Source organism: Orbicella franksi, chromosome 1 (assembly GCF_964199315.1).
Source record: "Orbicella franksi chromosome 1, jaOrbFran1.1, whole genome shotgun sequence".
Lineage (NCBI taxonomy): Eukaryota > Metazoa > Cnidaria > Anthozoa > Scleractinia > Merulinidae > Orbicella > Orbicella franksi.
Window position 1 is genome coordinate 44,098,888 of NC_138145.1, and position 24,178 is coordinate 44,123,065.

General features: G+C 38.3%; 3 protein-coding genes across 6 annotated transcripts; 2 read left to right on the forward strand and 1 right to left on the reverse strand.

Moving 5' to 3' along the window:
• The first annotated feature begins 406 nt into the window (after nucleotides 1–406).
• LOC145463466 (secretory carrier-associated membrane protein 2-like) lies at nucleotides 407–12,198 on the forward strand. Of its 2 annotated transcripts, none has more exons than XM_081447223.1 (10): nucleotides 407–680; nucleotides 818–916; nucleotides 2,261–2,368; nucleotides 2,725–2,763; nucleotides 3,416–3,482; nucleotides 3,773–3,904; nucleotides 8,399–8,573; nucleotides 9,615–9,716; nucleotides 10,238–10,355; nucleotides 10,721–12,198. In XM_081447223.1, the coding sequence occupies exons 1-10, from the start codon at nucleotides 627–629 to the stop codon at nucleotides 10,874–10,876; spliced, it is 1,050 nt and encodes a 349-aa protein (XP_081303349.1). In that variant the 5' UTR covers nucleotides 407–626; the 3' UTR covers nucleotides 10,877–12,198. The 2 variants fall into 2 exon arrangements, with proteins under 2 accessions (XP_081303349.1, XP_081303354.1); XM_081447228.1 differs by lacking the exon at nucleotides 8,399–8,573 and adding an exon at nucleotides 7,325–7,493 and having other exon boundaries at nucleotides 415–680.
• A 659-nt stretch (nucleotides 12,199–12,857) lies between these two features.
• On the reverse strand, nucleotides 12,858–17,547 carry LOC145463409 (bifunctional peptidase and arginyl-hydroxylase JMJD5-like). The gene is made up of 6 exons (XM_081447165.1): nucleotides 17,371–17,547; nucleotides 15,838–16,157; nucleotides 14,714–15,266; nucleotides 14,496–14,599; nucleotides 13,742–13,920; nucleotides 12,858–13,203 (listed from the first exon to the last, which is right to left on the reverse strand). Exons 2-6 carry the CDS (start codon nucleotides 16,142–16,144, stop codon nucleotides 12,940–12,942), a joined length of 1,407 nt encoding a protein of 468 aa, XP_081303291.1. The 5' UTR covers nucleotides 16,145–16,157; nucleotides 17,371–17,547; the 3' UTR covers nucleotides 12,858–12,939.
• A 144-nt stretch (nucleotides 17,548–17,691) lies between these two features.
• Nucleotides 17,692–24,177, forward strand: LOC145463528 (tubulin-specific chaperone A-like). 3 transcript variants are annotated; one of them, XM_081447305.1, is made up of 5 exons: nucleotides 17,692–17,843; nucleotides 20,400–20,505; nucleotides 21,540–21,626; nucleotides 22,303–22,407; nucleotides 23,949–24,177. In XM_081447305.1, exons 1-4 carry the CDS (start codon nucleotides 17,785–17,787, stop codon nucleotides 22,381–22,383), a joined length of 333 nt encoding a protein of 110 aa, XP_081303431.1. In that variant the 5' UTR covers nucleotides 17,692–17,784; the 3' UTR covers nucleotides 22,384–22,407; nucleotides 23,949–24,177. The 3 variants fall into 3 exon arrangements, with proteins under 3 accessions (XP_081303431.1, XP_081303424.1, XP_081303416.1); XM_081447298.1 differs by having other exon boundaries at nucleotides 23,952–24,177; XM_081447290.1 differs by lacking the exon at nucleotides 23,949–24,177 and having other exon boundaries at nucleotides 22,303–22,586.
• Nucleotide 24,178: the final 1 nt, after the last annotated feature.

Below are 24,178 nucleotides of genomic sequence, written 5' to 3' on the forward strand. Positions count from 1 at the left end.
TCGGCCCCCTCCCCTAGAAAAAAAAGTCCGATTTTTTTCTGAGGAGAGGGGGTGGATGTGCACGGGCTAAGAGTACCACAATGCAGAGAATCCCCAACGGGACAGGCTGGCTGATGAAGCGAATCCTGCAGCGTGATTGGCTACCCGAGCCGGCAAGATGGTGCTTCCTTGACCGTTCGGGATTACCCGATTTGTCCCGCAAGAAAAGCAGCGCCTGTTGCGTCCCAGGCCTCTCCCAACAATTTCTCGCCTACGGCACCGCCGGCTAAGAGAAGTGAAAAGTGCTTTGGGGACCAGAATGTTTCTGGTTCCAAACCGCTTCGGGCAAAACAGGTAAACCCCTTGATCTGTATTTTTCCGTATATCTCGACTTCAAAGTTGTCAAGGAGCCTGACGGCCGACGGAGGTCAAACACTTGGAGGTTGCGGTCTGCAGCGCAAACATCTGTTCCATTTTTAGCAACAAAGTGTTGAGATTACGTCATCGCGTTCAAGTCACATGACAGTTTACCACGTACACACATGCGCAAAATTGAAAATCTTCGGCGATCAGAACTTTACATCGATCTTCTTGGATTCGAGGCAGAAAACCCCGTTTTGCTCCCTTGATAGAAAGGAAGCTTAAACATGGCAAATTTTGATGATAATCCATTCGCTGGGGATTCAGAAAATCCCTTTGCTGTAAGTATTTGAAGCGTGAATTAGTCGCTGTTGCGCCTGAGATCATACGGTCTGTTGTCGCCGGAGATGTTCAATTCCGGGAAGCAGGTCATTTTAATCAAGATTTTAATGACATTGGGAATATCTTGTATTTTCAGGATCCCTCAGTGGCTTCTGTTACGAATAATGCAGCTCGAGGGCTTGAAGATTTCAATCCTTTTGAGGACCAAAACAAATCTCAAGCTAGCGGCTCAAAGGTTGGTCATTTCCTTAGAGCTTACGTCTCGTTTTGCTGTGTATGGTTTATACATGCACCTTTCGTGTTGATTCTCGGCCTAAGCATTGCAATATTGTCGAGAGGTTCTAAGCTTATAGTTGTATAAAACTATCCCACTTTCTGTGGATATTAAACTGCTCATTATGATTAGCCCAGGATGTATAAGAGAAATGTATGTAAACATATTGTGCGTAATGTTCCCTTTCGTTTTCAACGTTCACAATACGAACGATTCAATATAGTCAGAAATATTGGTCAGTCGAATTTTCTACATTTTAATTCTTTCATTTTACCGTAAACTTTGCGACTTAGCCAACATATTTGCGAACTTGTGGGATCACTTTGATGCGATACTGTTTGCTTATAACATTTTGCTACCAAGAATATATATTTTTACTGCTTTAGTCGTTTGGTTCGTTTTGAAAATTGTGAACATCTTCATTTGAATTTTTTTACCCCTTCATTTAGATTTATCAGTTCTGATTTCAGATCTCACAGTTGTTAATTTTTCTCAGCGTCCATGCTTTATAGCAACTGAACGATGAGATGATATATATATTTTTTTAATTTCGACGTCAGTGTATAAAAATAACCTCACACATGACCATATAATTATTTCAGACGTTGAGTCATTAATTTTTGTATATGTAACGCAGAGATTTTTTATTAACGCACACCAGTGTATGGTTGGTATAATGGAATAGTATAAACTTTACTATTACACACTGCTATCACCTTCGGAAGGAAACAGATTGATTATTCTATTATGTACACCTGTTGTGGCAACGAATTCTCGCCATTTACTGACCTTGATTTATCCTTTCTTACACAAAGTCCTTATTTCCCTCTGAAACGCCACAATCCTTGAACAAAACTCTTTGGATTATATGGTTTAGAGTTATTTTCCCTCGTATGTGGTCGCAGTTCTGTGCAAATCCATGCACGATCAGATTGTTACCTGCCATGCTCTATATTAAATTAATATTTAACATTGTAATACTTGTCAGTAATTATTAACAGACTTGCTGCTTGTTGGAAAGTGATGGTAAATCACGCAACATGTTTTCTCCTTGATGCTCCAATTGAGAATAAAAACCTTACAATAATTGTGCAGTATATTTGTGTTATATGTGTCATATTGTAATATTTATCAAACAAAGAAGGCATTTATGTCCATGCACAGTGTATGGTCTTAAATTAAGTTAATTTTGAGAACATGAGGGAAATGTAGCAAGCATAAAGCTCACATTAGTCACAGTTTTACAGTGTCAACATAAGGGTTTTTTCTACAGTATATTAATGTTTGTTTTATGATGTTTTCTAGCCAAAGGCGACAACAGCCGCTGCCCCTCCTCCTGCCCCTAAACAGCCTCCCCCCTCGACCTCACAGCCAGCTGTGCTTCAAACTAAAGAGGAACCTCCACCTTATGTGGTATGCACATTGTTGTGTAAAGTTGCTTGATTTTCAAACTAATCCTGTAGAGTTTTCAATACACTATGGGGTATGGCCTTTGCTTTAATACCTTGTCATGGTACTAGTAGTTTAGAGTGAGAAGTGCAATTTTATGTAAGAGTAAGTCTGTAATTAAGCATTGTAGTAAAACTGTTGCTGTACTAAATTGAAGTTCAAGCTGATATTGGAGAATTCATGTAGGCAGCAACTTGTGTACAAGATTCTTGTGGAGATCGTTGATTTATAAAAATGTGGACAAATGTGTACTTGTATGTATATCAATTATGAGAACTTAAATATCAGACTTTTTTAATTTCCTGCTATTAAAATCTTAGATCGAAGAGGAGCAAGAAAATCTAAGAAGGCGACAAGAGGTATGTTGTTGCTTCTGTACTGGCAGCAAATGTACAATGAGTACGTACTGTAACCTAAGGTAATTAAATTAGTGTAAAATTTATTCGTACAAGAATGAAAACATTGTCAAGTAGGTAGGTGACAACTATACTTATATAATCAAGTAGTATACATGTATAATGATTAATCTATGCCAAATTTGTAACTAATAACTAGTGTACAGCTGTGTGTAAAAGAACATTCTTACATGTACATGTATACATACAGATACAAATACTTTTGTTAACATTTTTTAATCGAAGTTGTATCTTACATTTACTTTATGCATGCATCCACTGGGTTCAAACGATCTGTAGTTCATGTGTTGGGCTTAAACTTTGTTTCAATGGTAGCTCTTTGGGACATGGTATAAATCAGTCCTGAGCTTTAACTAAAAATACTTGAATTAAGACACGTCCTCACCACATTTAATAGCTTTGTACTGTAGCTTGAGGCTAGCAAAAAAGCATACATTGTACTGCATACCATGCATAGCTATTTCAAGAATCCAGATAATAACGCGGGTAATAGGAAAGTGAATTTGTGATAACTGTGTAGGAAATTATTTTATCTGTAAGTTCAACAAATAAAATACCCAATGAAGTTAAATATGATATTATTATTATGTTACAGGATTTAGAACGCAAAGCAGCAGAGCTGCAAAGAAAAGAACAAGAGTTACAACGAATGCAGTTTGGAGGTAGGGTTTTTATTTTCAACCTCACTTTCAGTCAAAAAAGACTGGTTTGATTCCAAGAATATGGCTTACCAATGATGTTCAGTATTGGCCTACAAACTCTGATGTCTGTAATTTGAATGTTAGGACAGTGTTCTTCACAAATCAGGTTTTATTGTGTTGCTTATTTCTGTGATCCAAAAACGGTTGTTGCTGCATGAGATGTCTATAGAATTTTTTCTTGAAATCCTTTAAAGATATAGCTATTCTTATTTTATAACCCTGTGATTTATTTTCTATTGTTTGTATTGCAGGCTATAGAGAAAACAATTTTCCACCTCTGCCTAAAAAATGTCCCTGCAAGCCATGTTTCTTCCATGATATCAGCATTGATATTCCTATCGACTATCAGAAGACATGTAAAGCACTGTTCTACAGGTGGCAAGGTAAGACGTTTCTAGTTATTAAAGACAATAGCGTGAGAATTCAGTCAATTTTTCTTAACATGATTACATGTACATCATTTTGGACATAACTGCAATTACTACATGATACCTTAAATTTCTGAATATGTTGCTTTTTACCAATAGTTTTTAAAGTGATCTTTAATATATAATTTTACACGGCTACAAGACAAATATTTCATTCTCTCTTGAGAACAGTTCATCTGTATGACAACAGGATGATCGCTCTATCCTCTATAAATGTGACCTTTCACGCGAAAACGTGCATTAACGGCTTTCCGTTTTCGAACGGAATTCCGTTTAGAGGCCGTTTGAAAGCCGTTTGAAAGAAATTTGCATTCGTTCGAACGACCTGGGTCATCCGTTCAAAAAAAATTTGCATCCGTTCGAACGGCTTGATCACCCGTTCGGTAGAAACGTCCAGCCGTTCGAACGACTTGCTCACCCGTTTGTTAAAAACATCCAACCGTTCGAACGACTTGCTCACCCGTTTGGTAAAAACATCCATCCGTTCGAAAGACTTGCTCACCCGTTCGATAAAAATGTCCAACCGTTCGAACGACTTGCTCACCCGTTTGTTAAAAACATCCAATCTTTCGAACGACTTGCTCACCCGTTCGCTGGAACATCCATCCGTTCAAACGACTTGAGTAAACCGTTGAACGGCTTTGATCATCCGTTCAGGAAAAAAATATCAAGGCATACGTGCGGTTGTCTCTACTTGTTCGCGTACTCGCGTGTTCATGTCACGTTCACGGAAAAAATCCCTTCAATCACTTGAATAGTCTGCTAGCAGATTACGCGACAATCACAAAATAGCTCTTAATAATGAAGCTCATAAAGATCGCACTATGGTGTAGTTAGCCTGGGATCCAACGGTTTTTGCTTTTGAATGCCGATTCAGAAGTGTGTTTTCGTTTTCTTCTTCTTGCGTGATCTGTGAGCGAAGACAACTTTCGTTCAAAGTTCACACTGAACCGCTGCGTGTGTAAACAAATGAGAACTACGATGTTGTAAATTTCTTTTAAAACTTCTCGCAAAGTTATCATTACAGGCGAAGAACTCATTGAATAAGAATAAGAATAGCAACTATTGTTATATACCTCGTTCTTCAAAGCACACCGGCACATGTAAATAAAGTGGCCGGGTATTCTGAAGTTGCTCCGAAACTTGAAAGTCGCCTGTAAAAGCGAACTTCTTGAATTCTACCCTGTTTACAATGCGGTTTAATAAACATTACCGATGTAACTATGGTTGTGATAAGCACAGACACTGTAAATGATTTTCTGAACACCGAAATCTCATGAGTCTGCCTTGTGCATTCCTCTTATTTCGAAGAAAATCCACTGAATGAAACCTTTAAGACGGCAGCATGCACTGAGCTTGAGTAGATAAGATAACAATCGTGTTGTTGTGACGCCCTGAGTTTGTATCAAGTTTCAAACATTACTGATGCGTGAAAACTGAGTCACACTTCTGTCATGCATGCATAGTCCTGTGCTTGTTTTCGTCGACTGAGAAGCTTGCTTGTTTTAAAATTTGGGTTACACTTCCCAGTAAATATGCTGCTTTTTTAACCTTTGCCACAAGGGACATTCCGGACAGAAAAAGCCATTTCAAACGAGCTCATTTCACGCAGGATTTCATGCCGCTACCACACCGCGGGTCTGGGATTCCGGGACACATCGTAATAATAATTGTAAACAGTAAAATTTCCTCCATGTCGCCGAAAAAGAAAACAAAGCGAACCCAGGCGACGAAAATGTACTGTTGCTTAACTGTTGTTGCCAAAGGCCTTATTTCTGTCTCAAGCTGTAGTTATTTTGAGACATTCTCGATTCACACGTTGCTTGCACGTGACCAAAATCTTCCACCGTCAGTGATAAAATCTACCGAAAGATTTATTCGTGAACAAAAACTCTCACCAAGAATGACTTCAACAAGGTTTAGACTTTTTATGGAGCAGTCGCAAGAAGTTGCCCGCTTGCGGATGCAAAAAGAAGTTCTTGCGCGTGCATTATTTTTGGGCTGTACTGAAAGACAAAGAATTGACAAAGACTCCCATAAACGACTGTGTATAAAAGAATTCGGCTTTTGCGATCTGCTTCAGCAAACTCAGTTACGAATGTTGTCTGCATTTCAAGTTTACTTTCTTTGGCTGTCAGTGGTGAAATAAAGTAGTAACAGGAGCAGTTTCAATGATTAAAAGCCATCCGTTCGAAATTATTTTTAAGTGAAATATGTAGCGGCACAGCACCATTCGAAATAAACAAAACGAATTATAATCATCAAGTTTATAAGCCGTTCGTGACTGCTCGTTCGAAGATTTCATGAGCCGTTCGAACGTTTAGATCACCCGTTCGAAATTTTTTTATGAGCCATTCGAACGGTTCCGTTACCCGTTCGGAATGTTTTACAAGCCGTTCGAACGGTTAGGCTAACCGTTCGCAATTTTTCCTGAGCCGTTCGAACGGTTTGGCTATCCGTTCGCAATTTTTCCTGAGCCGTTCGAACGGTTAGGCTACCCGTTTGCAATTTTTCCTGAGCCGTTCGAACGGCTAGGCTACCCGTTCGGAATACTTAATCACCCGTTCGAACACTCACTGAAACCCGTTTCAAACGGCTTGGTGACCCGTTTGTAACCCGTTCGATGGCCGTTCGTTTCACCCGTGTAACGGAAAGTCGTTAATGCACGTTTTCGCGTGAAAGGTCACAAATGCTTATTGGTTAGTTTATTGAAATTTAATTCCTGCCTTCTTAAAACTCATGACCACAACATTAATTAGGTATTTCCTTATTTACAAAATAATGACATGTTGATATTATTATTTAGTTGTATGCCACTGTACAAGTTCAAATCACCATTAAATACAATAATACTGTACTTGCGATAATACTTTAGTAAGTCAAAAATTAATACTTACATTTACATTTACTGTTAGCATTTTAATGGTAACTTTTATCGTGCATGTATTTACAAAAACTAAACGTTAAGCAAGTCTGGCTGGAATAAAAAAAGGTTTGGCTGATGTATATAAAACAATACTGGACGCTTGAGAATTTATAATACACGCATGGTACACACGCATTGCTGATGAGAATGAAAATCGTGTCTACCACGCTAATCGATATGATACGATACAGACGTCTTATTAACAAAACAGGTTTCAAATACCGACGAATGCGTAGCATTGGTACTTCCAGTGCACTCGCAAGAAACGAGACTTGTCTTGTTTCTCTCGAGACGAGTCTTGTTTCTCTCGAGACGAGTCTCGCGAGAAACGAGACGCGTCTTGCGAGATGGTGGTAACTTACTTTTGAGCGGTACTGTAGTTTTGAAACTAAAACTAGTTAAAGGTGTATGTGTGTAATGTCGGGGTCTCTGCTTTGTTTGTCTTTCAGTGTACAGTTTTACAATGTTTTTTAACTTCCTCTCTGCCTTTGCCTTGCTTGTCGACAATGATGAGCCGATACACGAGGGCGAGACATTTGGACTATCCTTACTCTACTTAGTTGCAAATGTCCCTTTGTCGTTTCTTGGGTGGTACCGGCCTTGCTATAATGCGCTGAAGTAAGTAAGAGGTAGATTTCTTGTGGAAGTTCAAGTCAGCAAAGTGACAGCCTGAATTTGTTGAACCAATGGAGAAGAAAAGATAAATGTAAAATCTACCTTAAAGTTTGAATCTGTAATTGGTGTCTGTCATATTATGTGTGTTTCTAAGTTCTTCACTTGAAAATGAATGAGGATTGTTGAGAAATATTTCCTACTTTTTTATTATTTTACCATCAAAGGAGAGTTTCACAACTACATGTATGTACCATTTGGTGACATGTACAAAATGAAGATTTCAGTTCTTTCACCAGTATTTGAAAATATATCCATTTTAAAAGATTAAACTTTGTTAAAATTTGTTATTTCACTAAAATGAAATAAAAATAGTGAATTAAAACTGTTTTGAAGGATGGTATTATGTCCAGTAAATCTTTTGGTTAGTTAATTGAACATTGATAATTGACTATCATTTAAAAGAACAAATGAAAAAGGACCTTAGAAATTTAAATGTATCATATCGATTGGTTTGCAATCAATTGGGGAAAAGAATTCAAATAGATTTTCCTTTAGCTTTATTCCCCCATTCGACTATATTTACATTATTACAATGGAAAGTTATTTATAATATACTTGTGTATTTAAAAAGAGAGAATTTGTGATTGGCAAGTGTGGAAATCAAAGATAAATCTAATTAGAATGGCATTTGAAATTGATAAAAATTACTGAGCGAAGAAGTGTCATTCTGCCTTGTGACATCACAAAGTGTGAAGTAGACTGACTAGAATGGAGTGTTTTAAGGATTTGTTTTTTAAATTTCCATTTTCTTTGATTTAACTTATTCAAGCCATCTACTGCTGACTTAAACTTCCTTATTTAACTCTTAGTCAGCCTTAGCTTTCCATTACATCTGGTTTTCATTGCAGTGTACTGTTTTGTTCTGTTCTTTAACTTCATTACTGCATTGGCACTTCTGAGTAAAGGATCTGGTGCTAGCACAGTGAACGATGGTTCTACATTTGGTTTGTCAGGGTTATACTTATTCGCTAATATTCCCTTGTCTTTCGTTGGCTGGTACAGGCCATGTTATCGTGCATTCAAGTAAGTGGAAAATTGCAGTAGAGCATGTACTTCAGAAAATTAAGATGCTGGGTTAGCGGATGGTATTTACTGGGTACATGTTGCTCTGTCAATGTGTTTACTATTAAAGACAGAGAAAACATGAACCGTGTTTCTGTCGAGTTATGGAAACACAATTGAAAGTTTGGGAGAATGAGAAATGCTCTGGGAAACCAAAAGGCCAACAGGGGAGTGTTTCTATAGCTTTTTTGAGTTCTCCCAAACTTCCACAAGTGTTTATGTAACTCGATAGAAACACAGAGGATATGTTTTCTTTGGGCTATTTTCTAATAACAGCTATTATTTTATATTTCACTCAATCAGTGACAGAGGCCACTTATAGTGTCCCATATCTTGGCTGTATACAGTGTGTGGAGTCAATATGGGTCATGGAATAAGCAGTGGGCTGAGATTCTGCAAGATCTGACATTGGTCACCTGTCAAACCAGAGCAGACTAGATGAACCAAATTCTGCACTGTGATTGGCTACCTGAGCAGGCAAGATGGCGCTATCTTGCTCGTTCAGAACTAACCACTGTGTCCCACAGGAAATATTTCCCCAAAAGCCATATAATAAATCCTTTATTGACCAAGCTTGTTCGGTCAAGATGACTGGATATTTACCTGTACTCCATCTTGGTCCATAAACACAAAAAAGAAGAACTTGGCCAATATCCAGCCATCTTTACCTCATGCTTGGTCAATAACCCATATTTACAACATTTTATACAGTGTGTGGAGTCAGTTACAGCAGTGAGCTGTGATAATTCAAGATTTGACATTGACTACATGTCAAACCTATCAGTGAAAAGTCTTATTGACTGAAAATTTAAACAGATCGATGCAAATTTGACCAGTGTGTGCAAGAGTTGGTGGCCGAATTAGTGCTTGAACTCTCTGGACACCATAGGTTCTCATCCGCTGCTGCTCTTGTTTGATCAGACTCCATGACTAGTCTGTCTGTAACCAGGTACATGTACCTTAAGGCTGAAAAAGCTCACATAGCATTGTTGTATTTTTCAGGAATGACAGCTCCTTTAGCTACGTCATATTCTTCCTCATCTACTTTCTTCACATAGGAATTAATATCTTTTACTGTCTGGGTATCCCTGGTGGAGGAGCCTGGTAAGTTGTTCAGTTAGTGGCTGCTTACATATATTCACTTCTTCCCCACCTAACATAGACTTTAAAATCAATTTTAACCTCAAAAGTATCTCAGAAAAACAGAAAGCAACTGTTAATTTGAAAGATGAGAGGTGAAAGTTTCAGAGACACAAAAACTAAACATAACGGTATGTACATGCAGAAATTTAGAAATATTTACAGTTAAAAGAGATATACTGTAATGCCAGCTGGACAATATATTTTTTTAGAATCAAGAACAATCAAATGAATTTTATTTTCGTTAGACAGCTATTAATTATATGAATCTCAAAAATACAATATAAAGTTCCATTTAATTTTCATAATTTCATACATCTGTATAAGGGATTGTTGAAACAGAATGCATAATCAATCATTCAATCGATTGATCAATCCAATCATAAATAAATAGAATTAATAAATCAGTTAGTCAGTCTTGGTTGGTCAGTCAGTTGTCCGGTCGCTAATTCATTCTAATTAAAGATTTTGTTGTCATGTTTTAGTGGCTTTATCAATGCTACTGAAGCAGTTCATAACAGTGTCCCAGTGGGTGCCATGATGTTTGTGTCAGGAGGATTGTTCTTAGCTGGTGTTATTGTAGATTGTTTTCTTCTTGTCAGGGTAAGTACTGTGCATGTCTCTCCTCTGATATCCCTTGAAATTCAACCAGAAGGGCTTGTTTATGGAGAGGTGGTAGCTTTTGAAACCCGATGTTAGCTGCACATGAAGTTTGAACTAGAAAAGAAAGGTTCAGAGTGTTCTTAGAGGCTGAGCCTCAAAGATTTGCTAAGTGCTAGATTTCATAAAGAATTATTTTTTTTAATCAAGTTACTCTCGTATTTGCTACATGCAGTTGTAATTAGTTTGTCATTGTTAATTAGTTACCTTTTTAATTCAGAAATTTGTGTTTTGTTCAAGTATTTGGTTGTCAGTTTTATAGAGGTACAGCATAGTTATCTAACTTGTATCTTTTACAACTTCTTTAGGTACACAGGATATACCGCTTGGCCGGAGCAAGCTTCCAGAAGGCACAAGGCGAGTTTGCAAGGGGTGTGGCATCAAATCCGCACGTGCAGAGTGCAGCCACTGAAGCGGCAGCCGCTGGAGTTCGTAGTGCCATGACTGGGGACAACAGGAAGTGAAGAACATGCCAGATGATACACAGAAAGTTAGGAAATTAATAATATGTGTGTAAAAGGAAAGGCTGCGTACAGAAAGGTATCATGTCCATGCACTGGTACTCATCTACAACATAACTTGTTTGGTGATAAAGCGGAAATCATTACACGCCATGTTTTCTTAAGGTTCAGAGAGTGATTAAACAACGTATCGTGTAATGCATTGTATTGTTATGGCTGATGCTTATTTATAATTCTAAAAGAAGTCTGCAGAGATAGTCAAAATTGTACAACCCAAGGGTTTCATTAACGTTTTCAGTAGGTGGCCAACTTGTTTTCATAGGTGAGCTAAACCTTTTTTTGAGCAGAACTTCTTTCTAAGAAAAACTTTCCTCTAAATGGTTAAACCAGGCAGGCGAAATCATCCTATCAGCTGGTCAGTTTGCCTGGTGCCTGACCCTTAATGAAACCCTTGGTATAACCTTTCTCTCTTTAGGTTGCATTGTGCATGTGTATCACCTCTGTGTTTCCCTTTGGTTTTGATTTTGGTTAACCAGTAATACAGGTTTTTTCAATTTGAAAGTTGTTCTTCGTCAAAAAAGGGCTTGATAAACAGTTACATAACTCCTTTATTGCAGTTTAGGAATGATTTTTCCATCAGACAACAACAGAAGGATATGAAGCTCCTCATAATTTATGTGCAGAACTGACTTTGTTGTTGTGTGGATTGTTAATCAGATCCAAGTACAAGCAACTGTTAATAACTATTGCAGTGAAGTTTATAGATGTAATATTATGAAGTCAACTTTTATTAAGTTCTTTCTATGAAGGATTAAAAATAATAGAAGTTCGAGTTTGATAATAATTATACAGGTTTATAAAACATACTTCAAAGGTGTATCCAAACTATAGTTCAGCTTTTTTTTTTTAATGTTCTTTATTGAGAACATTGCTCAAGATTGGCATTTGTTTTTGCTACTTACACTCAGCCTAGTTTAAAATTATTGAAACTAGACATCATCAATAGCTTCAGGTCATTGGATAAAAATTGAAACATGTTTCAGTTTCAAGGCTAGAAATTGAGCTTCCTCAGTGATGTACATAAGACAAAAAAATGAAACAGTAATGGTACTTGCATTCCATACAAAGACTGGATGTAGGTCTTCTGAATCAAGGCATACATGTTTAAGCATTCATAAGTTTAAAACAGGTATTCATAATAATATAATGGTTAAACTTGCAGTCAATCATTACCTTGTGTGTTTATTTTGTTTCGGTTGACTGCAGTCATAGAAAAGTTCACTCAGTTACCAAACAGATTCAATAATAAAGAAAAACTTTTAATTCATCAAGAGTAAGGTGTTTGTGAAACAGATTGTGCTTGACTGAACGCTCGTGCTGCAGTAATGAAAATTGAGTGATCTTGTCCAAGTAGCGAGGAAAAAAACATAGTCTGCCAGGTTTCTGTTATTTCAGCCAACAGAAATTGTCAAGGTTTTTTTCACAGTATTGATTATATCCATCAAAATTCACTTTCTTGCAAGAGAACTTTACATTGTGGTCTAGACACTGTCTCCTTTGCAGCCAATACATGATCGGTCATCACACGATGTTTCTTCCCACTGATGTCTCAGATGATTGAACTATCCATTAATAAGAGACATGGCCCAGGTTGTTCGAAAGGGGATAACGCTATGCACTGGATAAATCACTAGAGTGGTTTGTTTTGTTAACATTTTTCCACTTGATAGCATTATCCAAACAACTGGGGCCTGGTGATTTGGGTTTGGTTGCTTTAACACCCTTGGAACAGAGGTATCATCTCTTTTGGATGTTGTACACAGCCCAAACCAGCTAAAGTTTAAGTGTTACTATAATTATTTTGTAATGAGAGGGGAATATTCTGTTTCCCATTTTTAAGCGATGATGTCACTCGTCATTGCTTAATGCTGTCTCCCGATGTAGGAGGATGTCCAGAGGGCATGAAGAAGAAGGATGCAATATATAGATGATAATAAATTTATTATGTCATGTATCAAAAGAATGAACTAAATGCAATTTATTTGAACATGTTACATGAATGCTATTCAAAAATCCGATGGCATTTGTTGGATTTCCTTGTACTGGGATGAACCAAGCTTGTTCATCAGTTGTGGCAACTGGTCGACACATCCTCGGTCGTCATAATTAAGGCAGTAGTCCAAGATGTATCGGATACACTTGTTGGTGTTGTCATCTTCCCAGCACTCGCTGAAATGACACGGGCTTTTCTTATTTGTGTAGTCAAAGTCACATGGTATCAAGTCTTCGTTTCCTGGCTCTCTCAGGTCACTGGGTTTCATTCCCAATTCCTGTCCGGAGAAAATTGAGAAAAAAGGGTTAAGTTCTATTACTCACAAACTAAATCCAGCTCAGGCAGAGCTTTTACATCATTATTTAAGGTGATTCCTTAGTATTGCATTGTGCATACCTACTGCGCACAATTTTCGTGTTATGTGTGCGCGCACATAAGCGCGTGCACATACAATTGAAGGCATTCTCGTCCCCAGAGCCCACGATCCTTCTGGCCTGCGGCAGGGATCGCGAGCTCTGGCTGGACCCGATTTTCTGAGCATGCGCAGAGTATTCGTTTTGTATTCTCAGCCAATCAGATTTGCCAGATTTGACGGGAAGTCCGTGAATCGCGGACTTCCAGTGTTCGACCAGCCTAGAGCTCTCGATCCCTGCCACAGGCCAGAAGGATCGTGGGCTCTGGGGACGAGAATGAATTTATTGACAATAGAAAAACAAAGAAATGCTTGAAAATGCCTAACTAGCTATGATTTAACATACTTTGAATGGAATCAAAAATATGATTGAAATGTGCAATATACAGTGCGTGAATCATACCTCCTCTAAGTATCCTCCGTCACCTTGTGTTCTGGGTGCATTTGCTATTTTGTCTGTTTCAAACTGATAATCACTCATGAACATCTGCTGCGCCTTGCACTCAATCCTGGGAGTTGTATCACTCACATTCTGCACCCATAACTCATACTGAGCTAGAATGTTCCCAAATGAATACTTTCCTGCAAAGAAAGTAGTGATAACCAGTTACTCTTCCAGGAAGAAGTTGACAGAGGTATAAAGTAAAGTTAAGTCTGCATCAGGCCAAGAGGTCCATACAGCCAGGGATATTCCCAGTTTCTGTTCAGCAGCACTAAACAACTAGGATTATCTCAAGTACTCCTCTCTGGATTGAATGCTACTCAATTGGAGGGTTACCAACAACAATAAACTTGCTGCTACCCATTTTTTAACCATTTGTCAACCAGGTGTTTAAAAACACCTGGTTGGAGAGACACTGAGAAAGTAAGTGTTGATCTTGTCCACAAATGCAACATAATGGTGTTGGCAAACCTGGACTGCTTGATATGCAGTGCACTAACTATTAGGCCACCATACATGTATCTGCCAATCAGGAAGAAAGTGCTGATTATCGAGCATCATAATTATGTGATGTCTGTTTGAAGGGTTTTTAAACCAGATTGATTGCTAGTTTCCATCTGCTGAAAATTATTATTTTCTGTGAAGAATTTTAACCCCAAAACAAATCTAAATAATGGCAAGGAGCAGCTGTAGCATGCCCTTTTTCTCAGCTTACCATTGTTAAGATCTTTAAGCTGTTGAGGAGATGCAACTCGCCCAAACTTTTTGAAAACTGGCTTAGATTTCCACCACATGGCCACTGCCTGTTGACGTTCAGGTCTGAATGAGGATAAGTTAGAATTATAAATTATACAAACGAAGACATACAATTATTCATTCATCAGGCTTATGAAATAATTTTGACCAACCAACTATCACCACTCTGTTAAATACCTTGATACAACTTGATGCCACCACATCTGTGGAATATAAACAATATCGCCTTCTTCCACCATTGCAGAGTGATATCTGACTTTCATAACATTAGGATATTTCTTCAGGTCGACAGCTTGAGGGTTGATATCTGAGACACCCAACACTCGTGCTTCATCAGAATAAAGATATTTTGAATACACCGGCGATACCATAAGAACAGCTTTGTGCCCATGAATGACACACAGGAGGTTTTCGTCTGTGTCAATGTGAATGGACGATGATGTCCCCCCTGTACTCATCCAGAAGTATGAAACAAAAAAGAAGGAGCTCATTTCTTCACAGCGTAAACATAAAGGGAGGACAACGTCTTTCCGCATGTCTGGTAAAACTTCATCTACCAGATAACGATTTGAGTGATTGTACTGACTGAGAAATTCGTCCAGTCTCATGTCAGCTGGGATGTTCCATTTGTCATCATCTTTAGTCTCCATGCGAAACCTTTCTCTGCCATAAGTTGCATTCAGGTATTCATCAGTCCACTTTGTGTATGCCGGCCAGTATTTTACTGCACCTTTGTGTCAAACAGTACATAGGATCATTTTATAATAAATCAAAAAGAAAACTGCAAATAAATAACTGCATTGATTCTAGAAAGTCAACAAAAAATAAGTAAATAATTATTACAGTTTAAAATAATTTATTCTTAGAAACAAGTGACTTGATTTACATGAACCATGACCAAAAAATTATAAAATAAGTATATATTAGCATATGCGCCAAGCTAAGTGGCCCATCAGGCCGGAGCTTATCCCGGCTTCTGTCGCATGAAGCAGCTAGGAGTATTTCTACTCCCCCTTGGATGGGATGCTAGCCAATTGCAAGGTTACCCCAGCATTAAATTTGCTGGTACCCATTTATACACCTGGGTGAAGAGAAGCACTGTGAGAGTTAAAAAGTGTAACAGTTGTCCAAGAACATAGCACAATGTCCCCAGCCAGGGCATGAACCCAGACTTTTCGCTCTGGAGATGAGCGCACTAACCATGGGGCCACCGCGCCTACCATGTGAAATAAGTGTACTGTAGTTTAATTTTTTTTAAGACGAATTTTAAACCACAAAGAGCAACAAAAATCTAAGCATACCTTTAAAAACAACTGGCTTGTGTTTCACAACATAATTCATATAGAAGTCCTGTGGAGAGATCATATATTGAAGCTCTTCCACAATGTAATCAGGAGGGCGATGTGATCCAAATGGCTTCATATGCCCACGTTGAAACATCTCTTTATCTGTGAGATATACCTTGTCCACATTACAGGCTTCGCTGTACTGATTGCCGCATGAATGAGACTCTGGATGAGTTGAAGAATGCTCATGACACAACATAAAGTTTGCAAGACAAAGAAACTCAACAAGAGCAAAAATCTCAATAGTCCGTGAGAAGTTCATGATGCTGTGATTCCTATGTAGAACAAAATATTTTGTCAATGACTCTCTATCTTACTGATTACCTCTTAAGTTCCCTGTAATCCAAGCTTTGAAATGGCAAATGAGAGTTTCTTTTAGGATTATATTGTCTTTAACAAAATCCAAGGAATGAATTTAAAACACATTCATTTGGCTTTTAATGAGGACATTGTTTGAAGTTCAGAAAGCTGTGATCACACAAAAGATCTAATAACCACAGCTGGGATACCATAAGTTCCAGTTGGAATGCAAACATAAAACACGGATTGATAATACATGTAATGGTTTTCCAAGCCATGTGCTACATTAAGAAAATTAATGTATTTGTAATTAAGTATTTAAACTTTTAAAGAATATGTAAATAATGCTATACTGGGAGCAGATAATCAAAGAGACCTACAATGAATGTAAAAAAAAAAAAAAAAAAAAAGAATTATGCTGTAAATTGTACAGTCTCTTTATTGAATGCCATTCTTGATTTTCCGTATTCCCTTTTTTTGCAAGAAGAAGTGAAAACCGAAAAGGTCAAAACAATAGCTCTGAATGTATGGTAGTAATTAATTGCAGAGAATGTCACTCTTGTAAAACAGTGAGAGGATGACGGAAAAAAACAAACAAACTTGAACAAAATAACTCCACCTGCCCAGAAACTTTTTCCAGCCGGCCACATGGGATGGGAGAGTTACAAACTAGGCCAGGTGATAGTCACTGTACTTCACAGTACTTGTAATGCCTCTTTATAAAAATTGTTAACTTTGTTTTATCTCGCTCTGAGAAAAGCCGTATCACAAATTTCCACTGCTCGTCGATAAAAAGCTTTTAACTTTGCATATTACCATCAGAAATCGCAGTTGTTCTATTACATTTTCTGAAAAAACGAAAAAACCTTTTATAGGCAATTTATCTAAGATACAGTATAGTTTGATCTCTAAACGAACAGCTTGAAACAAGAAATTATCGGCAAAAATACGATATTTTGAAGGGACTGGCAGTTAATCGCAGGTCTAATTGTTATAATTGTACCTGTATTTTGCTTTTTAGAAAAGGTTACATGTTCGATACAAAGCAAGGCTCTTTTATCGTAATATTTTAGATACAGAAGTTGCTCGTCCAATATCCCAGATAACAAAACGTCGCGTTAATTAGCATTGTTTTAAAACTTTTAAGCTTATGAATGTAAATATTTACCAAATTCGATGGAAGCTCACCTTCGGAGTTTTACATAGGCAAAATTTGGAAGTTCCGATCTGGCTTGTTCCTCTCTCTTTCTTCACTCACGGGAGGGAATTAACCCTCGAAATCTTCTGTTTGAGTGTTCTACGTGACATTCAAGTTTTAATAACAAAACAATCTTTGCAAAACACTCACATTTCCGCATGCTGGTGTTAAACGCAGCTGTCTTCTTTTGTGATTTGCATTACAAATCGAGGAGTCCTGGAACGGGTAAAAGACTGAGTTTTGCACAGCGGTAGATCCATTGAAAGAATGCGCAATGAATAGCCGTCCCCAGTCTGTAACCGACAATTTAAGTTTGAGTTGTTTTGGCGCTCACTGGGCTCGTGGAAAAGATCGAAGTAGGGTTACAGAAAAACAGCTGGAGATTTATTCTTTTGGCAATAAGGATGGCTTCTGCATCGGATCCAAAGCGACAACTTAAAATCAAGACTGGAGTGGTGAAGAGGTAAGCCCACGTTTTTAAGCTGTTTTGTGTTTCTTTCTTCACTGACAGCTAATTACTTTGTGTATGCATAGTGTCTTGAGTAAGCTTATATTGATCTTTGCCAGTTTTCTCCCAAAGTAACTTTAGCCCAAAGTTTACTAGAACACGATATCTACCCCAGAATAGTGGTTACTATATTTTTTCTTGGCTACAATAACATGTATCTCCATACCCCCAAAATCCTTTGTTACTCACAGTCTTCTTTATTTTGTATTTGAAACTAATTAACGCCCAAATAAATAAATAAATAAATAAAATAAAGTCGCTAGTGGGGGGAAGGTGCCTACGAAGCCCAGGAGCTGCAACTGCAGTCACATCCCCAAGGTGCTAGAACACCTGACTGGCCTGCCCAACCTGCAACCAAGCCATGAGCCCCCCGTGCCAGGCCCCCTACAGGCACCCGTCACACTCAAGCCAGATGGCTCAGTGGAAAGGAAAAAGAAAAAAAACTGCCGAAAAGAGGGGGGAGGGATAGGGAGGGAACGCCGAGAACCGCTAAACGACTTTAATAGGTCCTTTGCAGCTAAGCCATCACATGACCTACTTTTCATAAAATTCTGGGCTATAACGTAACAAATGCCAGAAATTGAAAAAGCATGTCCAAAATATCAAAATGGCCAAGTTTGAGGCGCCCATCAGAATGAGATTTTATGACAGTCTGAATTTTGGAAAAAATAAGAAGATTTGTATGGAAAAAGTTGTTGGAGAGCAAGGCCTTGCTCTCCAGCATCATCTTCCATACAAATCCTCTAAATTTTCCGAAAATTCAAACAGTCATATGAACTTACTCTTTAATGCCAGGGGCCTCAAACTGGGCCATTTTGGTATTTTCGATACGCTCGTTCCATTTCTGGCATTCTTTAAGTTATAGCCTATAATATAAAAATTTTCTAGGAAAAAATTAGTCATGTGACCCCAGCTGCAAAGGGCCTATTCAACCCACAACGCCACGCTCACAGAGCAACAAACACACTGCAAGCACATGGGACGACAATTCACGTACTAACCAAGAATACCACTGGACAATGTCAGCCCCAGGGCTCCCATGACCATATGACTGCTGCAAATGCTACGGAATGCACCAAACGCTTAACAAATGCTAACAGATGGCCAAGACACTAACAAACGCCTACAAAAAACGCTACTGACCAGACTAGCTCCTGGTCATAAACTGTGTAAAATTTCATTGAACTATATCAAACGCTACAGAACGCACCAAACGCTAAACAAACGCTAACAGATGGCCAAGACACTAACAACCGCCCACAAAAACGCTACTGACTAGACTAGCTCCTAGTCGTTAACTATGTTAAATTTCATTTAACTTTATTCAACAATTAGGTTATGAGCTTGAGATTTCTATCATGTGATAGTTGAAGAAAGCATAACCCAAGTCAGTTATCACACATAGCTAGAAATCAAGAGTGAACAATCTAATTGTTTTTAGAATAAATCTTTTAGTCGTTCAAAACTTCAAAAATCCTCTTCACAGACACTTTGAAAATGCAACGAAGTGGCTGTCATTTTATTAACACCCGCACACTACTAGGCTTCTCACCATCTGTAACAGAATAGATAGTGAGAAGCGTAGCTAATCAGAGAATGGTATGTGAGATAGAATGCTAGTAGATTTATACTAATGGTGTTTATAATATGCTTGGCCCTGAGAGCAGGCAAGATGTTCTTTATTTGCATGTTTATGGGTCCACCTTGACTCCATCTTAGTCCACAAACATGCAAAAGGGAACTTGGCCAATATCAAGCCATCTTGACCCCACCCTTGGTCAATAACCCATATTGATGAAACTTATGTACAGGTAATTGACTAGTGGCTCCATGAGTGGACAAGATGGACCAAATCCTGTGCTGTGATTGGCTACTGGTTATCTGTGTTGTTCATATTTTGTATGTTTATGGATCTTGACTACCTCTCAGTCAATGACATGCAAAACAAGAACTTAGTCAATATCCAGGCACCTTCACCTCGTGCTTGGTCAATAACCCATGCTTATCACTGTGCAATACTATTTTTAATAGCAATCTTTTATAGACCAACCACAAACCCTTTGCATAAACATAAGCCTGCTCTAGGCATTGGTTATGGAGCAGTAGGAAGAACAGCAAGTGGAGAACAAAGTGATGTATTTTGATTGAATGAAAATTGTCCCTTGGCCAATAGAGAAATAAATAACAATATTTAGAGATGAAGCCACATAAGTCTTAGTTGGTTTTTGTGCGGGTCCTTTATACTGGTCAAATTGGAATTTGGAGTGTTGGTTTTCGTGGAGGGAGGAAACTGGAGAACCCAGAGAAAAACTCTTGGAGCAAGGTGAGAACCAACAGCAAGCCCAACCCACATATGACACCAGGCTGTAATTGAAGCCGGACCACATTGGTGGGAGGCGAGCGCTCTCACCAATGCACCATCCCTGCTCCCCTATGGCTAATGGTGCAAAGAAATTAGCTACACAGCAGGCATTTTAAATATCCAGTACTGATTTATGAAGTCTTTTGAAGGCTTGCAAAGGAGAAGGAGATGTACGAAAAAGAGGTTGTAGACCAAGCAGCAAAAGTTGAAAAGATGAAGGCAGAGGAAAAGGATGAATATGACATAAAGAAACAGGTTAATTGAGTGAATGAATTGTTACTAAAAGTCAGAATTCTTTTCTTCTGGTAGATGGTGACAGGGTTGCCATAGGTCAGGAAATGGTCAGGGAAAGGAAAAAATTATTCTTCAAGGACTCAGTCCTTGAAGAATATTTTTCAGTTCTCAGTCCGACTGCAAAAGTCAGTGAATCTTACTTTGAGTCAGGGAATATTAATATTTTGAAGAAGTCAGCGAAAATTTAAATAATTTAACATGGCTGATTTAATACCACTGAAGGCTGAAAGAATTATTATTTGAAGTCACTGTCTTCTCAATGATATTTTTCCTTAATGTGAAGAACCAGAAAATATCTGCACTCCCCCCACAGAAGGGATTGGAATTTCCTGGGGGGTGGGGGTTCTCTAAGACCAAAAAATTTAAAGAAATGTATCAAGTTTAATTGGAATTTCCAGAGGGGTGGGGGGTCTTGAAAAAAATCCTTTCCGTGGGAGAGGTATGGATATTCTCTGGAACTACACAATGGAGAAACATTTGTTGAAAATGATCAGTCTTGATGAATGAGTGGAAGAAGCTGCTGCTACACCTGACATTTTGCATTTCCTTGGTCAGGGAAATTTTATTTTATCAGGGAAAAGTCTGGGTATTTTGAAAAGTGATGTCTGTGGTGACCTTGGCTGATCTTTGTATTTAAGCTGAATAAAATCATTAATCCAGTGGTACTTCTGGTTTCGTGGTTGCCTCATGGTTAGTGCGCTCGTCTCCGGAACGTGCGGTCCGGGTTCGAGTCCTGGCCGGGGACATTGTGTTGTGTTCTTGGGCAAGACACTTTACTCTCACAGTGCCTCTCTCCACCCAGGTGTATAAATGGGTACCGGCAAACTTAATGCTGGGGGTAACCCTGCGATGGACTAGCATCCCATCCAGGGGGGAGTAGAAATACTCCTAGTCGCTTCATGCTACAGAAACCGGGATAAGCTCAGGCCTGATGGGCCACTTGGCTCGCATGCAGACTTTACCTTTTTTACCTTTACTTCTGGTTTCCATGTCAGAAAGAAGTCCTTGAAGAGTCCAGAATCATGATTCCAGACTGTAAAAGACGCCTCAGGACTGCTTATGATGATTTGAAAAAACTTGTAGTAAGTGATGTTCTTCTCTAAATTAATAGAGATAACATATTTTTTTATCTAAACTAAAGTAATGGAGAGGAAGCATGATCGTGTTCTCAAAAAATAAAGGGTTTTTCTCAATCCCTTCCCAAAATCTGTGACCAGGGTTTATTTTAAAAACCTAGAGTTTTAAAAAACTCTACTGCTTGGCAGCCATTCTGGTCAGAATGACAAAGGACAAAATAGAGGTGTCTTCAATTTTCTCTAGACTAACACAAAAAATATCAGATTTACTTGAATTATAAACACCCCACAGCTGTAAACAATGCTCTAATTTGAGTGGGAGAAGGCGTGTATAGTAATGTCGACTTCAAAAACAGAGATCATGAAAGTATTCTGGGTGAGTCGAGTCACATGGCAACAACATTAAAAGGACATCTTCATTGCATCCTTCAATACCAATGTAATTGGCCCACACATTCTTGCGCCTTGGCATCTACGCATGTGACCATTATGTGCACCTCACTGATTGTACCAAAATAAATGTACACTCTTATCTTCATGAAGCTATCAAGACGATATTAGCTGAGAGGTAAGCATGCATTTCATGGATTTCATGGGCTTCCCTGTAATCCTATTCATAGTAAGGAGAATTATACTGCTAATAGTTATTGATGCAAGTTTTATTACCTTGTTTTGACTTTAGGCAGATACAGAGGAGTTATGTGAAACAGAAGAACACAAGAATGCAAAGGCAATTCTGGAAAACACTGTCCTAGAAGAATAGGATTTTGATTATAGTGCAATTTAGGTAACATTTTATCTGATTACAGTGAGTGTTAAAAAGATAAGAGTGAGTTGAATGTGAAAGACATTCTCATACAATCAAAAAGGTTGATTTATTTAATCTTATTAATCTTCTTATGGCCAGAAGCTTTCCTTTTTGTGTGACTATTAATATTACTACACATATTAAATTATTGCTGTTTAGATGTTTTCTTTTTTTTTAAACTTGGATGCTGTACATGTATTAAGCAAAAAAAAGCTCTCAACTTCTTTACTTCTTAGTCTTGTTTCACCTTCAGTTTGAACAACTGACCTCCTGTTGTTATAGTTAAGAAAGAGAAAACATGTACTGTACCATGTTTTTATTGACTTTTAGTATAAATCTACTTGTGTCCTATCGAGTTATGGAAACATGATTTTTAACCAATCAGTGGTGTATTTTCTTTGGGCTATTTCCTTATGTGCAATAATGCAGGAGGTGCAGGGAAGTGGGCACCAGTCTCTCTTCTCTCTGCCCATCTTTTGCTCTTGGGGGTTGCAAGTGGAGAGACACTGGGAATGAGGTTGCTGTTTACAGCAAATACACTTAAATTCAGCTAAAAACTGAAATGGGACCTGCTCTTGCCCCACCACCCCCTGCTTTGTCAAATTTTTGCTCTCACTCCAATTTATGCACGGTCAGAATGTGGAGAAACTCTTTGAATGGAATGCTTGCTATGCAGGAAGGTTTGTAACAAAGATAAAGTTGGCTTTGGTTTCTTGATCATGAACATTTATTGGTTTTCTTGTTTGATATAATTGTGTTCCACCATCCGGCAACTCGGCGATGCAGTGTCAGTTTCAGGGTTGTAATTAGATTGTTCACAGCCTCTCTATTTACCCATGCGAAAGAAGAAGTGAGTGAAGTGAGCACAAGGCAAGCGGGGGTGGGGGTGGGGTTTGTGAGCAAAACAAGCAAGAAGAATTCATATTTTTATCTTGATCCCCACCCCCTACCCAGTCAAGTCTTCCGTTTTGCGCTGGTGTCCAGTTCTCTCGCAATTCTATCCACGTGTTCATTGTAAAAATATGAGAAAAAAGAGGGCTGTGAACAGTCTACATGTAGGTTGTAATAACGAAGATGGGATGAGGGATCAAAGGCCTACAAAAATGTAGGGCAGGGATTAGGGATCACAACCTGTGGCATCAGGATCAGCAGTAGTGATTGAATGTCCCTTGGTTTCAGATCTATTACTTTCTGTACCAGTGCAGCTCTGGGCAGAAGATTTGACTCTCTCTCTTTCAAAAATGCTACACTCTCTCCAGATTGCTGATTGGTCAACTATAATAGAGCACCTTTCAATAAGCCACTTTCGATATATTAAAATTCAGCTTGACAGTGAGGCCTAGAGGACAAAAACAAAAGAAATTGAATAAACATGGTCATTCAATTTCTTTTGTTTGTGTCCTCTACACCTCACTGCCAAGCTGAATTTTAATATATCAAAAGTCGTCTATTGAAGGGGTGTGTGGACAAAATCCCCAGGTGACTCTTGATCTCATGTCAAATTCTCCTTTCTTTCATAGAAGGAAGTGGAAAGCAATTTGCTAGAAGAATCTTGCAATCTCTCAGATGTCACTTAAGGTCTTTCTCCATGAAACCCTTCAATTGAATGTCAAAAGTAGTATGGAGATTACTTTGGTTTTGGTTTTACTACAGTTAGGTTTGGGTTTTACGACACTCAATTCAAAACCGTTCTAAGATATTATGTTATGTGAAATAATTATGGAAGTTTCAGCAATGAACACAAAAAACA

Excerpts from the sequence above, each read along its gene's own strand:
- LOC145463409 (XM_081447165.1), bottom strand. The coding sequence starts at position 16,144 with ATGAACTTCTCACGGACTATTGAGATTTTTGCTCTTGTTGAGTTTCTT. Across the intron at positions 15,267-15,837 it reads CAAGCCAGTTGTTTTTAAAG|GTGCAGTAAAATACTGGCCG; the intron begins GTATGCTTAGAT and ends TTTGACACAAAG. Across the intron at positions 13,204-13,741 it reads ACGGAGGATACTTAGAGGAG|GAATTGGGAATGAAACCCAG; the intron begins GTATGATTCACG and ends TTCTCCGGACAG.
- LOC145463466 (XM_081447223.1), top strand. The coding sequence starts at position 627 with ATGGCAAATTTTGATGATAATCCATTCGCTGGGGATTCAGAAAATCCC. Across the intron at positions 2,764-3,415 it reads ATCTAAGAAGGCGACAAGAG|GATTTAGAACGCAAAGCAGC; the intron begins GTATGTTGTTGC and ends ATTATGTTACAG. Across the intron at positions 8,574-9,614 it reads CCATGTTATCGTGCATTCAA|GAATGACAGCTCCTTTAGCT; the intron begins GTAAGTGGAAAA and ends TGTATTTTTCAG.
- LOC145463528 (XM_081447305.1), top strand. The coding sequence starts at position 17,785 with ATGGCTTCTGCATCGGATCCAAAGCGACAACTTAAAATCAAGACTGGA. Across the intron at positions 17,844-20,399 it reads AAGACTGGAGTGGTGAAGAG|GCTTGCAAAGGAGAAGGAGA; the intron begins GTAAGCCCACGT and ends AGTCTTTTGAAG. Across the intron at positions 20,506-21,539 it reads AATATGACATAAAGAAACAG|AAAGAAGTCCTTGAAGAGTC; the intron begins GTTAATTGAGTG and ends TTTCCATGTCAG.